The sequence below is a fragment of the Bufo bufo genome, chromosome 3, assembly GCF_905171765.1.
Source record: "Bufo bufo chromosome 3, aBufBuf1.1, whole genome shotgun sequence".
Taxonomy (NCBI): domain Eukaryota; kingdom Metazoa; phylum Chordata; class Amphibia; order Anura; family Bufonidae; genus Bufo; species Bufo bufo.
Window position 1 is genome coordinate 657,434,584 of NC_053391.1, and position 16,131 is coordinate 657,450,714.

Below are 16,131 nucleotides of genomic sequence, written 5' to 3' on the forward strand. Positions count from 1 at the left end.
GGGAGAGAGATGCAGTAACCAGGCATGGCCACTTCACAGCGTATGGAGCTGTGCTTGGTTCTGAAGTGCTGATCGGGTGGGGTGTCGGGAGTCAGACCAATCTAATACTGATGACGAATGCTAAGGATGGGACATCAATATTAAAGTCTCAGAAAAAAAAAACTTTATTATTAATAATAATCATTAACAAATTAAACCAAATTACACTAATCTAATAAATGAACACAACATGGCATACAGTCTGAAATCTCAAACAGAAAATTTGTCTAAATCCGCTGCCTAAGAATCCAGAATTGACAAGTGTTAAAATCTCTTCCTCAAGATGCAATTTTCTTCTTTACACTAATCCAAAGTGCCTGAGGTGATACTAAGCGTTCTATCAAAGACCTGCCAGCCGTGCTTTGAAACCTGATTAGTAATATTTTGTATATCTGACACAGGAGCCGTTCAGTGCTGTACTGTCTAATAACCCATGGACAATAGCTAAATCTTTCATGACTATCCATAGTGTGGAACTGGTAGGATGTGGTCACTTCTGATGCTTCATGGTGCAGATATCCACTACTGTCTGTGGTATCTGCTGCTACAGAATTGTTTCTTTCACTGTAATCGCCACCCAAGGGAATTTTTTTTTTCTGTGAAACAATCCATGTAGTCGTCATGAACACATCTCCTTATTTATATGTATGCACCGCAGTTCTGACTAGAGCCCATTATTGTGGTAGAATATGGGACCACCACAGAAGCCTTTGGAGGCGAATGCAACCCTGCAAAAGGTTTACATTAAATACCTGAATTTATATGTCCCAACAAAATATACACTTGTATCATCACTAAGGCTTCCTGAAGGAAGAACATACACGAACCAGTCTTTCATTAAAAATAATTGTGGATTGGATTTATATATCCCTGGGAACATGATTCTGACCTGGAACTCTGCTTCGTGATATTCATTGACAAGCACAGAAGCACAATGCCTGGAATGCCTGCAGATATTTGTCTATCACCAAAAGAATTGGGTTACCTATCTCTTTCTTCCAACTGGAGGGCCCTGTTTACCTTCACCTTGCTTTCAGTAGGTGGTAGTATCTTGGAATAACTTCCAGCAGGTAGTTCCATCTTGGACTAACTTCCAGTAGGTGATACCATCTTGAACTATACGGTACTTCAGCAGGTGGTATTATCCTGGACTAACGTCCAACAAGTGCTGCCATTCTGGTTAGCAAGTGGTACCATCTTGAACTAACTTCTAGCAGGTGCTGTCATCTTAGAGTAGCTCTCAGCAGTTGATATCACTTTGCACTAACTTCCAGCAAGTGCTACCATCTTGGACTAACTTCTAAAAAGTGATACTGTCTTGAACTGACTTCCATTAGGTAGTACCATCTTGGACTATAATCCAGCAGATGGTATTATCTTGGACTAACATCCAACAGGTGCTGCTATCATGGTTAGCAAGTGGTACCATTTTGGGACTTACTTCCAGCAAATAATAATGTCTTGGAAGAATTTCCAGCAGCTAGTATTATCTTGGACTTACTTCCAGCAGGTGGTAATATCTTGAAAAAAAAAGTTCCAGCAGGGAGTACCATCTTGAACTAACTTTTAGCAGATGGCATCATCTTGGAATAACCTACAGCAGGTGATATCACCCTGGCTGATTTCTTGTAGGTGGTGTCATCTTCGCTGTAACTTTCCTTAGGCTAGTAGCACCCTCCACACACTTTTATATGGTCTTGTACATGGGCAATAAACTCAATCTTGCTTCAAGACCAGGTTCTATCATCTGATTTAGATGATAGCAAACTGGCAACCATTTTTAGGGACCCTAGAAAACACTACCTCCACTTACTGTTACACTAATAAGGTTTTATTGAGATGACAAGGTGAGCAGTTGTTCAAGCTCTTCCTCATAATTACAACGCCTCATCTTCACTGTACTAATCGCTCTTTATGAACGCAAACAAAAAAATTCCATAAACTAGTAGTGTTCAGCCAGTGTGAATATAGCTGAGCCATCCATGCCTTTCATTTGCTGAGTCTACTTTTTGCATGCAATGCCCTTTAATCCCCTCCACATACCAACAAAGAAACCCCTACCGCTCTGATTACTGTGGATTAAAAGGCAGTGTACGGAGGCGCAGCAGAAAAATCAATATTTCATGCATGGCGATGTTGTGCAGAACTTGCCAAGTGTGGGCTCCGGCACAATGCTTCATCGACAGATGTAAGAAATATAAAGCTGAAAAGTGAGGTATGCCTCGTTTGTCCTTCACCACGTAGAACAATTTCACTTCTCCAACACAAGTTCATTCTGATTACCGTTTCAGTTCTATGAAAAGCTCTGTCTGCACCATAGAGATAATGTTGAGAGAAAACTCTGAAATGTGGATTCTGTTTAGTTTTTATATCTTAATTTTTTTTTTTAAAGGAACATAAAATCTATTTTTCCATCAACTCCCTATAAGGGTCTTGGAGGAGAGTTCTGAGAATCTGATGAATTTTAAAAACCTCTAAATTGTTGCTGCCCTTATGTTGTGGATGGACCTTCAGTCGTATTCCACCAGCCCTTTGTAAGCTTTATGGTAGTAGTGCACATTTACTGAACACTGCCATTTCATATGCCTGTCTTTGTCAAAAGTGAGTTGTGGAAGATGAGCCAAATTTATTAAGAGGTAAATTTGTTGCATCTTATGAAATCTACTCCAGCTATGGGTTGATGTAGATTTCAGCTATAATTGATGCCAGATTTCTGGAGTAACATTATTGTAAATGCGCTGGCTCAAGAAGGTCCCACTTGCTACTGCTATGTCCATTCATGAGCAGAGGACATAAAAAAAAACAAAAAATAATTTTGTGTGTAATGCTGTTCATGCAACAAATTGCAACCTCTGTACCAGAAAACGGGTGAATGGCTTTAGTTCATGTGAGGCTAAATTTATACATATATACTGTATATATATAAGTTTTTAGCCATAACATATTTACATATATTATTATATATTTAGAATATATAATTTATTATAATATATGTAAATATATGATGGCTAAAAACATCAGTAGTAGTTTACCACATATTATGCACTCATGTACAGTGCCTTGCAAAAGTATTCATCCCCCTTGACTTTTTTCGTATTTTGTTACATTACAGCCTTAAAGTCAATGTTTTGTTTATCTGAATTTTATGTGATGGATCAGAACACAATAGTCTAAGTTGGTGAAGTGAAATAAGAAAAATATATAAATAAAACTATTGTTTAGAAATAGAAAACAGAAAATTGGCACGTGCGTATGTATTCGACCCCTTTGTTAGGAAGCCCATAAAAAGCTCTGGTGTAAAAAATTACCTTCAGAAGTCACATAATTAGTGAACCGATGATCTGTCATTACATATACACACCTTTTTGGAAAGGCCACAAAGGCTGCAACACCTAAGCAAGAGGAATCACTAACCAAACACTGCCATGAAGACCAAGGAACTCTCCAAACAAGTAAGGGACAATGTTGTTGAAAAGTAGGTTAGGTTATTAAAAATATTCAAATCTTTGATGATCCTCAGGAGCACCATCAAATCTATTATAACCAAATGGAAAGAACATGGCACAACAGCAAACCTGCCAAGAGACGACCGCCCACCAAAACTCACAGACCGGGCAAGGAGGGCATTAATCCGAGAGGCAGCACAGAGACCTAAGGTAACCCTGGAGGAGCTGCAGAGTTCCACAGCAGAGACTGGAGTATCTGTACATAGGACGACAATAAGCCGTACGCTCCAGAGAGTAGGGCTTTGTGGCAGAGTGGCCAGAAGAAAGCCATTACTTTTGGCTAAAGACAAAAAGGCACATTGTTAGTTTGCGAAAAGGCATGTGGGAGACTCCCAAAATGTATGGAGGAAGGTGCTCTGGTCTGATGAGACTAAAATTAAACTTTTCGGCCATCAAAGAAAACGCTATGTCTGGCGCAAACCCAACACATCACATCACCCAAAGAACACCATCACCACAGGGAGACATGGTGGTGGCAGCATCATGCTGGGGGGATGTTTTTCAGCAGCCGGGACTGGGAAACTGGTCAGAGTCAAGGGAAAGATAGATTGTGCTAAATACAGGGATATTCTTGAGCAAAACCTTTCCGACTCTGTGAGTGATTTGAGGCAAGGACGGAGGTTTACCTTCCAGCAGGACAATGACCCCAAACATACTGCTAAAGCAACACTTGAGTGGTTTAAGGGGAAACATGTAAATGTGTTGGAGTGACCTAGTCAAAGCCCAGATCTCAATCCAATAGAAAATCTGTGGTCAGACTTAAAGATTGCTGTTCACAAGCGCAAACCATCCAACCTAAAGGAGCTGGAGCAGTTTTGCAAGGAGGAATGGGCAAAAATCCCAGTGGTAACATGTGGCAAGCTCATAGAGACTTATCCAAAGCGACTTGGAGCTGTGATTGCCGCAAAAGCTGGCTCTACAAAGTATTGACTTTAGGGGGAAGGGGTGAATAGTTATGCACATTGACTTTTTCTGTTATTTTGTCCTATTTGTTGTTTGCTTCACAATAAAAAAAAAAAACATCTTCAAAGTTGTGGGCATGTTCTGTAAATTAAATTATGCAAATCCTCAAACAATCCATGTTAATTCCAGGTTGTGAGGCACCAAAATACAAAAAAAGTCAAGGGGGGTGAATACTTTTGCAAGGCACTGTATATCAGAAGTATGATTTCATCTATCTATCTGTCTATCTTTATATATATATATATATATATATATATATATATATATTTTTGTAATTACACATTTATTTTGTGCCATACATTTTTTACAATTACTAAAAAAATATAAAATATATAAATTTAATTTAGCTTCTATTTCTGTAATGTTTCTGTTGGGATTTGAACTCACAACCTTCTACAATAGAGCCAATAAACGTAACCACTACGCTATACAGCTACACTATTAACCTACAGTTAAATATAAAATGATAATTCTACTGTATAGCTAAATGATTAAGGTTCTTGCCTCTAATGTAGAAGGTTGTGAGTTCAAATCCCGGCAGAAACTTTTCAGAAATAGAGGCTAAATTAGATTTAAATACACTGGCTCGAGCACACGCGGTGTTCAGCCGAACACCGCGATGCTTGAGTCAAAATGGTGTTCGGCAGAGCATACTCGATCAACACTATTCTCTATCCAATTTTCGGGAAAGTTTAGCTAAAAGAGCTAGATACTGTAAATTATTGCTTATCTGGTAAAGCTGAGTGCCGCCAGCACAGTGTATTGAACCTGGAGGACTATATGGACACTATATGGCAGATTTACTATTGAAAATGCGCCAGTTGTTTGGCACATTTTGCACCAAAAAACTGGCATGCATGCTTTGCATCACATTTACTAAATCTTTTTTTCTAAGCATTTTATACCTCATTGGACAAGGGGGCGAGAAGAAATGGTTGTGATTTCACAGGGAAAGGGGCATAGCCTAAATGCTACTCCATGCTCCATGGCCTTCACCAAAACATATAGGTGGGTTAAATTAAACTGGACAGTTTTTTAGCGCTCGGACACATTTTTTTGGCACTGAACAAATTTTGCGATGCACTGACAAAATTATGGCGCATAGACCAATTTTTGACCATTAGCAAATCTGCCCTACTGTACTATACATGTGATCTTCTACATAGAAAACAAGCATGGGCTCTATGGCTGCCTCACTCCAAATAACTGTTTGGAAGAGGGCCCCCAGTAAGAGGGACAGTTCCCCCCTACTAGTCATTTCTGTCCAGAGAATTCTTCCGATGCAGCATTGAACATTTAAAATGACAGCAGCAGCCTGAGTAGTGTGGTATGTGGTTTTAGGTCCCTGCTGTGGTTTTAATTGAGGAGATGTGGATCAGGAGTGGATCGTGAGGGTCTTATGCTGCCTATCCATGGGTAGTGTTATCAAGCTTGCACTTTTCATGATCACCACAGTGTTACCAAATGTTGTGGTGGTGATCAGGGTGAAGGGTCATACCACTCCATTCTAGTAAAAAGAGTGATTAAAAAGCTCCAAGCTAGTGGATGGGTCATGGTGGTTTTGGCACCAAGGAAAGTCAGGAGACATCTTTTTTCTACCTACAGCGTTGACATTCTTTTCTACTCATTACTTATGCAATCCATATATATGCAGAAACCAACCACATCATAGGAAGGAAGAGATGCTTCTTCATTAAATGTATGACTCATCCTATTCAATGAGGAGGAAAGTCATTAAATTACTGTGGCTTGCAAGACTTTTACAGATTAGAAATTGTGTAAAGTGTTTAAAATCTTTTTTTATGACCGATCTCTGCGGTTCTTTGCTTAATAAAATGCATAAATAATGCAAAACAACAAAGTGCAATAAAAAGCAACCACTTAACGGGAAAATAAAGAGAATGGGAGAAGAAACAAGAAAGAGAAATCTGAGGACAATTAGACCAACCGGCTCAACAAACTCGAATTTCTTCTTCTCCTGAACCTCTTGCACTTTGAAGATGTACTCCAGAGACGCATCGTAGAAGTTCTGGTGTTCTCGATCAATTAAGGTGTCTGCCTAAGATAAAGTAGAGACAAGGGATTTACAGGAAATGTCCAATTCTGCACTTCACGCTCTGATGAACATGATCAACAATATTGTGGTCAGGTCAATAGTTGAGGGCTATTATTTTGAGGACATACAAATACGATGTAGGGAACATACTGCTGAGCCAGTAGAGGTGGGAATGACTATGTCTAATCAGTTCAATTCTTTCAGATTCAGCTAGTCCAGTACACGGCACACAATATTTCAGGAACTTCAGACAATAGAAACTGAACTAAATAAAATAAGTTTCATGAACAACTGTGTCTTCTGAAGATAAAAGAATTGTAAAACAGGACAGTTCTGGACGGATCCTTAGGATATATAATTCCCTCTGCCTGGATCTGCCACTAGGGGGAGCTCACTGAAAACAGAGTCATAAAGTTCTTAAATGGCATCTGTCAGTAGATTTGTCCCTGGCTGGCCTGTTACATGTGCGCTTGGCAGCTGAAGGCATTTGTGTTGGTCCCATGTTCATTTGTGCTCACATTGCTGAGAAAAATGATGTTTTAATATATGCAAATGAGCCTCTAGGAGCAAAAGGGGCATTGCTGTTATACCTAGAAGCTCTGTTTTCTTACCAATGGCCGCGCCCTTTCCACTTTGATTGACAGGGCAAGGTGTGATGATATTTACATTGCCTGGTCCTATCAATCAAGGTGCAGAGGGTGTAGCAGGTGCAGAGAGAGCAGAGACTCTAGGTGTAATGGAAACGCCCCCCCATTGCTCTTAGAGGCTCATGTGCATATATAAAAACATAATTTTTCTTAGCAATACAGGCACATATGAACATGGGGAGAACACAGATGCCTTTAGCTGCCAAGCCCTTTGCATCTCCCAGGGATCTGCAAGCTTTGATCCCTGTAGAGATATATTACAAATCAGCTCATGATCTCCTGTCACTGTATTTCCAAGCCCAACATCTCCCACACATGTGTGTTCACAATTTTTGTGTCATCACCCCGGTGGACCAGCACATACACCCTACATCAGCTAGACCCTCTGAATTCAAAGGTGCCAATACCAGATTTGTGGAGTCAGTAAGCCAAACTTACACCTCTTATATTTTTTGGCACCCTAACTTAAAGGGGTTGTCTCATCATGGACAATGGGGGCATATCTCTAGGATATGCCCCCATTGTCTTATAGGTGTGGATTTCACCGCTGGGACCCGCACCTATATTGAGAATGGAGCCCCGCAAGAGAAGGAGGGCGCACTGCGCATTGTCCATGATGAGACAACCCCTTTAACCTTCAACTTAGATTGACAGGGCATAGTTTGTATTTATATGACTAAGATGTCTAAACTTTTCTAAAGGAAATATGAAACAAGCCGTGCGTTTAATAAATTATACAATATTATATTATGAAGCCGAATCCACCAAAAAACAGACTCCAAATTCCACAGGCCTGGCCAAAACTTCCATCTCACAAGGTCCAATTTTGTGCTTAAAGGAGATACAATTTGTGATTTGGCCCATCTCTTGCCAGGTGCTTTAAGCGTCGGGGGGAGCAGCCAATAACAGACCTCTATGGTGACCAGCCTCAAGAGGACTCGTCCCTGCTATTGGCTGCCCCCCCCCCCCCCCCTTCCCCTGTTGACGGATGTTTTGATCCAGCGGCGGCCGTGCAGAGATCTTCAGTGACAAGGGTGCCATGGAGCAGGTAAGTATAATCCATACAAGGGGCCCGGGTATTGGGGGGGATATTTTAGACATCGGATAACCCCTTTAACAATGTGCATGTTGGGAGTTGTGATTTTGCAACAGCTAAAGTACTGCAGGCTGTCTAATTGGAACTCAGACTCTACCGCAGGATACCAGTGCCAACTACTGATTCCTCACGCCACGCCACCAATTTGCTTCCACAGATTCATTTTCGAAGACTGTTTACAGAAGTCGGGTTATCTGAACATGTGGCGCATGCGGTTTACTGTTTATACAAGTGACAAATGTTACTTCTAAGTATATGTTCTCCCTTCATCTACTGACATTGATGTTGGTGAATTTCCTCCAGAAATGTTGTTATGCAAACAAACTACATGCTTTTCATAGCGAGCAGACCCAAATGATTCCACAGAGGTAAACACGAGATTAGTTCTTGGTGGCCAGAAGAGCAACATCTACATGAAACATATCCGGTTATCTTGCATGGGAGCTAACCAGTGTCCCATGGATGTATAAAATAACAACTCTGAGCACGATCTGCTGGTCTAAGGATGGGCGTTATAGACAGGAGCTAAGGCACAATCAAGCAGTCTTGCCACTAGGCTCTGAAAAGCCATGTTGATTCCTCTTCCAGTAGGAACACAACGAGAGGCACAGTATGGGAGATTTATCTTGAGGGGAATTTTTTCCGTTTTGAGTCTGTGTTGACGTACTTTTTGCCAAATTTATCTGTTTGACAAATTTGCCATATTCTTAGACAGCTTTTGTGTAGAGATGATACTCCAGTTTTTCATCACCAACCTAATGCAGTAAGACTCCCAGAAGCTAGATTCAGGAGATCCGATCTAATATTATTTGACCATGGCTTTTCTATGGCAATATGGTCCTATGGCAGCACTGGGGTCCTAGGTTCAAATCAAACATGGACAAGGACCACACCAGCTTGGAGTTTGTACAGTGTATGTTCTCCCCATGTTTGGTGGGTTTCCCCCAGGTTTCTCCCACTCCACAAAATAAGTATAGGCTGACCACCAAAGGGAGGATAATTACACTTAAAGGGTCTGTCAGAAGTTTTGTACCTATGACACTGGCTGACCTGTTACATGTGCGCTTGGCAGCTAAAGGCATCTGTGTTGTCCCCATGTTCATATGTGCCTGTATTGCTAAGAAAAATTATGTTTTTATATATGCAAATGAGACTCTAGGAGCAATGGGGGAGTTGCCATTACACCTAGAGGCTCTGCTCTCTCTGCACCTGCTACACCCTCTGCACCTTGATTGATAGGACCAGGAAATGTAAATATCATCACACCTTGCCCTGCCAATCAAAGTGGAAAGGGTGCGGCCGTTGGTAAGAAAATAGAGCTTCTAGGTATAACAGCAACGCCCCTGTTGCTCCTAGAGGCTCATTTGCATATATTAAAACATAATTTTTCGCAGCAATGTGGGCACATATAAACATGGGACCAACACAGATGCCTTCAGCTGCCAAGCGCACATGTAACAGGTCAGCCAGTGTCATACGTACAAATCTGCTGACAGCCGTTTAAGAACTTTATGACTCTGTTTTTAGTGAGCTCCCCCTAGTGGCATATCCAGGCAGAAGGAATTTTTATATGGCTGTATGAACAAAGCTCTAACCCCTGTAAAGACATAGGCTGAAAAAATTCAAAGCAGTAATCTGGACCTTCACCACACAACAAAAAAACACTTTTCGTCTGCTACTGGGCAAAAAACATTTGTCCTATACTAAATCGAGTGCACGGATTACAAATCCGAAGTCAGAATTGTTCTAACACGTCACAAAATTTTGCTATGCATAAGTATACCTAAATGAATTAAGCACTTGGAAAGCATTAAATAATTTTGAACAGAACGAGTTTTACTCCAACAATTACCTGATCTACATAAAATTTTGCGTAGTAAACAGTGTATGAAAATGTAATGGAATAACATTTTAAAAAGTTTCAAGTTTAAAAGTCTTACTTGAGCAAGGCCCAGTACTGTTAAAAGTGCTTAAGGCATCTGCTTTTGCGTTTGTGAACGGTCATATTTTCCCGTTGCAAAAACCGGCAGTAGTCCCCCATCATGTTGGGATTCCAGCGGCCTTGATACCTGTTCTCCATTGTAGAAATATCTTTATGGAACCGCTCTCCATGTTCGTCACTTACGTTTCCCAAATTGGGTGGGAAAAAGTCAAGATGGAAATGTAAGAAATGCACTTTCAATGACATTTGGCAGCCAAGTTGTTTATATGCTGAAAGCATCTTGTCTACTAATCCAGCATAGTTTTCCCAAGGAAGTTCTGCCCTACTAGCACAAATGCATCCCAAGCTGCAAGTTCCAGAGGGTTGAGTTTTGCTCTGAATGTGTCATCATGCAATAGTTTGTTGATTTTGGGGCCAATAAAAATTCAGACCTTTATTTTAGCATCAGTTTTCAGTGTGCTAAACTTCTCCTTCAAATACTGGAAACCATTTCCATCACGATCAAGTGCAATTACAAAATTTTTCATTAAACCAATTTTAATGTGAAGTGGTGGAAGATAAACTTGAAGTGGATCGACCTGTGATTTGTGTTGTACATTGTACTGACCAACTGTGTGCTCGACTCTGAGAGGCCACTGTCTCATTTTGTAATGATTGTTGTCATCACGACTGTTCCATAGGCACAATAAACACATATGCTTTGTGTACCCTAACTGTAGGCCAAGCAGCAGTGCTACCACTTTCAGGTCAGCACAAATTTTCTATTTACATTCTGAGTATTTGATCATTTTCAAAATTAACTCCATAGAAGCATGGGTCTCTTTCATTCCAACTGCATGAGCCAATGTAACAGATGGTTTTTCGTTACTATTGTGCAACAAGACACCTTTCAAACTTGTTTTGCTAGAGTCTATGAACAGCCTCTATTCATTAGGAACATGTGTACCATCTAACTCCATCATAAGACCATTTACATCAGTACAGAAACAGACATCGCTTTCCATTGCATAGTATGCAGCTAACTTGGTGTGTCGATGACGAAAGTGTGAAGTTGTGGTGCCTCATTGTAGCAAATTCCATTCCTGAAGTCTAGAAGCTAGCAGTTTTGACTTTTCTTTAGATAATGACAGATCTCTTACCAGATCATCTAAATCTGATTGGCTCAGCAAGTGCAGCTGACCCTCCAGTTGTTCTGGATCAGGAAATACATTGTGACAATCAACATCTTCTTCTTCATCAGGATCAGAACCGTCTGTTTCAATTGCCGTTCCTGCTGTTGGAGGGGCAGGCACTGGATTCTCTACATCGTGTGGTACTGGTTTAAGAGCAGACTCACAGTCAGGATACACAATTTGTGACTTGTTTCTCTTTGAATATCCGGCGATTTTAGTCATGCAAAAGTAACAGTCTAAATGGTGATTTTTCTGCTCACCCATAAGGTGCCCAGCCCATCTCCAATTTTACAATCAAAGTAATACTTGTAAGCAAGACGCACTCGCTTTATCAGATTCTTGCGCTGATCATAAGTAGTGTATTTGCCACATATGGAGCAGAAATTGTCTGGATCGTTAGCACATTTGCATTTATCCATCTTAAGTTTCCAAACTGATAGCACTATAACAGATCATTTTATCAAAATCTGTCCAGCTTGCCTTATATACTTACTGCTGACATCAGCCTGAGTGCGTCCGAACAGATCTGGACATGTCCATTAGAATATTTCCAATATAATGCATTAATATTAAAACTGAATAGGCTTTGCATGTATAACTTAAAATCTAGACGTGTCAGGCAAATTCCGAGTTCCTATTTGGAATCAGCGAGCTCATTTTAGTATAAATCCCATGTTTTTCTTTCAGTAGCAAAATCATTGTTTTGCGGTGTAATAAATAGTTCCGTTTAAGATGCTTTACTGTCTTGTATTGTATAAAGGTGAAAATTATATCCATTATTGCGATATAATTAGTCTATCTGCTCATGTGGCTTGGACCAGTGTCTGAAAAACGAAGCATAAATCATTGTATATTTGGCATACATGTCACAGAACAACCAACGGCTACACTTTGCTGGGCAGGTGGCCATATTTGGAGATTACACATAGGTTTGGAAAACAGGAGCCAAACTACTTAGCAGCTTATTCATGCCTGTTATTTCAGCTAAATCCCACCGCTTGCCCATACTCTACGTATGGTCCTAAGGTCATACAAAGTAAAGCTTTGTGATGACAAGTATAAGATTCGTCACCAAACAAATAATAAAAAATACAAATATTAAAGTAACCGCACTTGCTACATTATTTGTACATACTTATTTTATGGTTCATTTAGTCTAGGATTTATATTTTATGACCGCAGACTTACCCTGATGGGAAAAAGCCTCTTCTATAAATATATTAAAGGCAATTGACTCTCCAAGTACAGTGGCATACAGGAGGGGTTACAACACCACCAACAAATAATATAATTCTGGCATTTAAAGCCTGCATCTAAAGTAGGCAGGATCTTTTGCTCATGCCATCACCCACTCCTCCCTTATCAGTGAGAGAGGATATGTGTTCCTTTTGTCATATACAGTATAGACAAAGGGTCTTTTTGTTTCTACTAAAGAAGTGAGAAGATGAGCAGTTGTACATGTAATCACTCCTTGGACTTTATCATTACATTTGTCGAATTGACTGAAAGTGGTGATGAAAGTGGCATGTAGATCATTGAGAGTTTGGCCTTTATATTTCTGGTGAATATTATTATTTATTTATTTTATGCACTTATATAGTGCTGCTATATTCCACAATGTTTTACAGACATTAGCTTCGGGCTGTCCCCAATGGGGCTCACAATCTAAGTTCCCTATCAGTATGTCTTTGGAGTGTGGGAGGAAACCGGAGTACCCGGAGGAAACCCACACAGACACGGGGAGAACATACAAACTCCATGCAGATGTTGTCCTTGGTCGGATTCAAACCTAGGACCCCAGCGCTGCAAAGCACTAGCTCTAACCACTGAGCCAATATGTGAAGATATGTGCATACAGACATAGACATGAACCATGCACATCCTCAATTATTATTTTAGGTGTTATGCACCTGAGGATCTGAGGATGTTTAGCCACAAACCTAAACATAATGTTTTGATGCAAAATTGCAAGATGGCGCCCATGACTGTAAAGTGTTGGGTGGCCGGTGCAGGTGACTTTCTTTATGACATCTGTATGCCCTATGATGGCATATTTCATGGGTTTACTTCATATGACAACCATTTTAAAGAGGCTTTTTGGAACTTAAATACTGATGTCCTATACTTAGGAACAAGATAGGTCATCAATATCACATTGGTGGTGGTCGCTTGAATGGAATGGAGCTTGGAGTACATTTCCTGAGCACTAAACTGTGTACGGAGTTGTGCTACTTCTCGTGTGCCACGGGTCCTTCTATCAGCTGATCGATGGGTGTGCTGGAAGTCAGGCCCTCACTGATCTGATACTGATGAACTATACTAAGGATAGGTCATCGATATTTGAGATCAGAAAAATTCATTAAATCAGATTGTCTCCTTAGAAAGGTTCTCCATTACTTTAATATTAATAGCCTCTCATCAGGATAGGCCATCAATATCTGATAAGTGAAGGTCTGATATCCCCCCAATCGAACAGCAGTGACTGAGTCGACCTGGTGCTGAAAGTGCACAGCTCCATCCACTGTGTAGTGGATAGAACCAGTTAAAGGGGTTGTCTCATCATGGACAATGGGGGCATATTGCTAGGATATGCCCCCGTTGTCTTATAGGTGCGGATCCCCGAAAGTGAAGGAGGCGCACTGCGAATGCACAGCAGCCCTCCATTCGTTTTCTATAGGTCCTCCAGCCACCACCTTGCCGGGCTACGTTTTCTATAAGACAATGGGGGATATCCTAGCGATATGCCCCCATTGACCATGATGAGACAACCCCTTTAATGCACCGCTGCTCCCAGCAGTGCTGTAGTCAGCAGCTCCAGCTACTACATAATGGACGGAGCTGTGTAGTTCTGGCACCAACTTCCAGTGCCGTAGCTACCGCAGAACTCCCACTGATCAGATATTGATGGTCTTATAAGCTATCAATAGCTTACTCCTTTAAACTTAAGTTTCTGTTTACCTTCTATTTTTCAAGGCTTTAGAAAATCGCAAAAAAATATTGCAAACTAACTGCAAAAGTGGATCAATTTAGAAACGTAAGTCCGTCTAATGGAAGCATTCAATATTTTATACTCACTTGTGTCATTATACTGCTCTATAATATAATGTATTTTTCATCCCTTTCCCAGCGAGCAGCCATCGTCTTCTTAGCCACTCATCGACCTTGTAATTATTACTTGATGGCAAAGAACCATATAAGCAAGACACATTAACCACACATCTCTTGCACTCCCATCAGGCCATATAGCATTTTTCCACATCTCAAATACACAATGAGGTTGTAGGCACAGACACATGATCAAACCTAGGAAACAAGCATTTGAAGTCTTTGCCAAGACAAGGAGAAAGTAGAGAACAATGTACCTCTTGTAAATGTGCCTCTTTCTTCTTCGATGACAAATTCAAGTGTTTCTCCAATATTGAATAATATTTCTCACTCTCTTTGTCAAACTTCTTCTTTCCTTCCTAGAAACATGAAAGTCAAAAACATTAGGATCCGGCATGCAATAGTCATTACAGACTAACAAGACTAGCGTGTTTTCCTCAAGGACCACTGAAGCCAACATACGAGGGGAAATATGAGACAACATCTCGTAAGGTTCTCCATTGTAGCTACGTGGGCTTCAGCACATCCAATGAATCTTTATGCCCTTGCCAGTGAATGGTCTACAGGACATTCTGGGATTTATGGTTCCAAGAGTAAGACCTACTGGATGACTAAATAATTAGAGGCTTGTATATGTTACACTTTCACGATACCTAGAAGGACAAGTGAGGATAATGTAGGTTTAGTCCTATTTGGCTGTGGATTATGGTAATTTAGATGCCTAGCTTTTGGCAAAAAAAAATCCAATTATGAGTAGACATGAGGCCAAAGGTATGAGATCCTCTGCCCATCACAGAATTACAACTCCCAACGTGTCCAAATCAATCAGAAGACCACAAGACATAGTGGGATTTCTGGTTTTAAGTAGAAGAAAACAAAACAATTGGTGATATAGGAGGTCACTCAAGCCAGGACTTGAAGCTCAACAGGATCAATTAATGAAGCCATAAAAGTGTGATTTAGCAACTCCCATTGAATTTAATGGAGATCAATCAGGTATTAAAGGGAAACTGTCAGAAAGTCGATGGTGGACAGCGCTCACCTACTCCCTGCAGAGTGATCCTTGCCCTAGTCACTGAGCATATTCAGTACACTCTCCTATTAGATGTCACTGTGGGAGATTATTAAGACTGGTGTTTGTAAAGTCAGTCCTGATCTTGAGTGCGATGGCAAGTTATGCAACAAATTTATGAAGAGGCCCACACCACTTAATAATTCTGTTGCAATTTGCCTAGTTTATTTCCCCAGAATCTGAAATCCATTAGCAGCTGACACAGAATTCAGACATTACTTGTGCCAGACAACTGTAGTAAGTAATGGTAAATATGCTTATGCCCTGCGCTCTTGTGACTCTTGTGAGACCTTTTCCCTCCACATATAATAAATAAATCTCCCCCTACCGATTTTCAGACTTACGTTACCTATGCCTATGTGACTGCTGGTTACAGAGCAGAACATGGCTGCCCCCAGCTTATGCAGAAATAAAAAAATAAAAAAAACAACAAAAAAAAATAAAAATTATAATTAAAAAGTCACTGGAAAACCCATTTAACCCCTTCTACCCCGGGCCAGTTTTGACCTTCCTGCCCAGGCCATTTTTTGTAA

The 16,131-nt window shown here is 40.5% G+C and overlaps 1 protein-coding gene across 1 annotated transcript in view; it reads right to left on the reverse strand.

Moving 5' to 3' along the window:
• ARHGAP42 (Rho GTPase activating protein 42) overlaps nucleotides 1–16,131 on the reverse strand; it is a 323,239-nt gene that overhangs the window by 72,512 nt on the left and 234,596 nt on the right. Inside the window, exons 5-6 of the mRNA XM_040426303.1 lie at nucleotides 14,784–14,885; nucleotides 6,457–6,567 (exon numbers count right to left, since the gene is read on the reverse strand). Of these exons, the coding sequence (XP_040282237.1) occupies nucleotides 6,457–6,567; nucleotides 14,784–14,885 (213 nt within the window). The remainder of the gene's footprint in view (nucleotides 1–6,456; nucleotides 6,568–14,783; nucleotides 14,886–16,131) is intronic.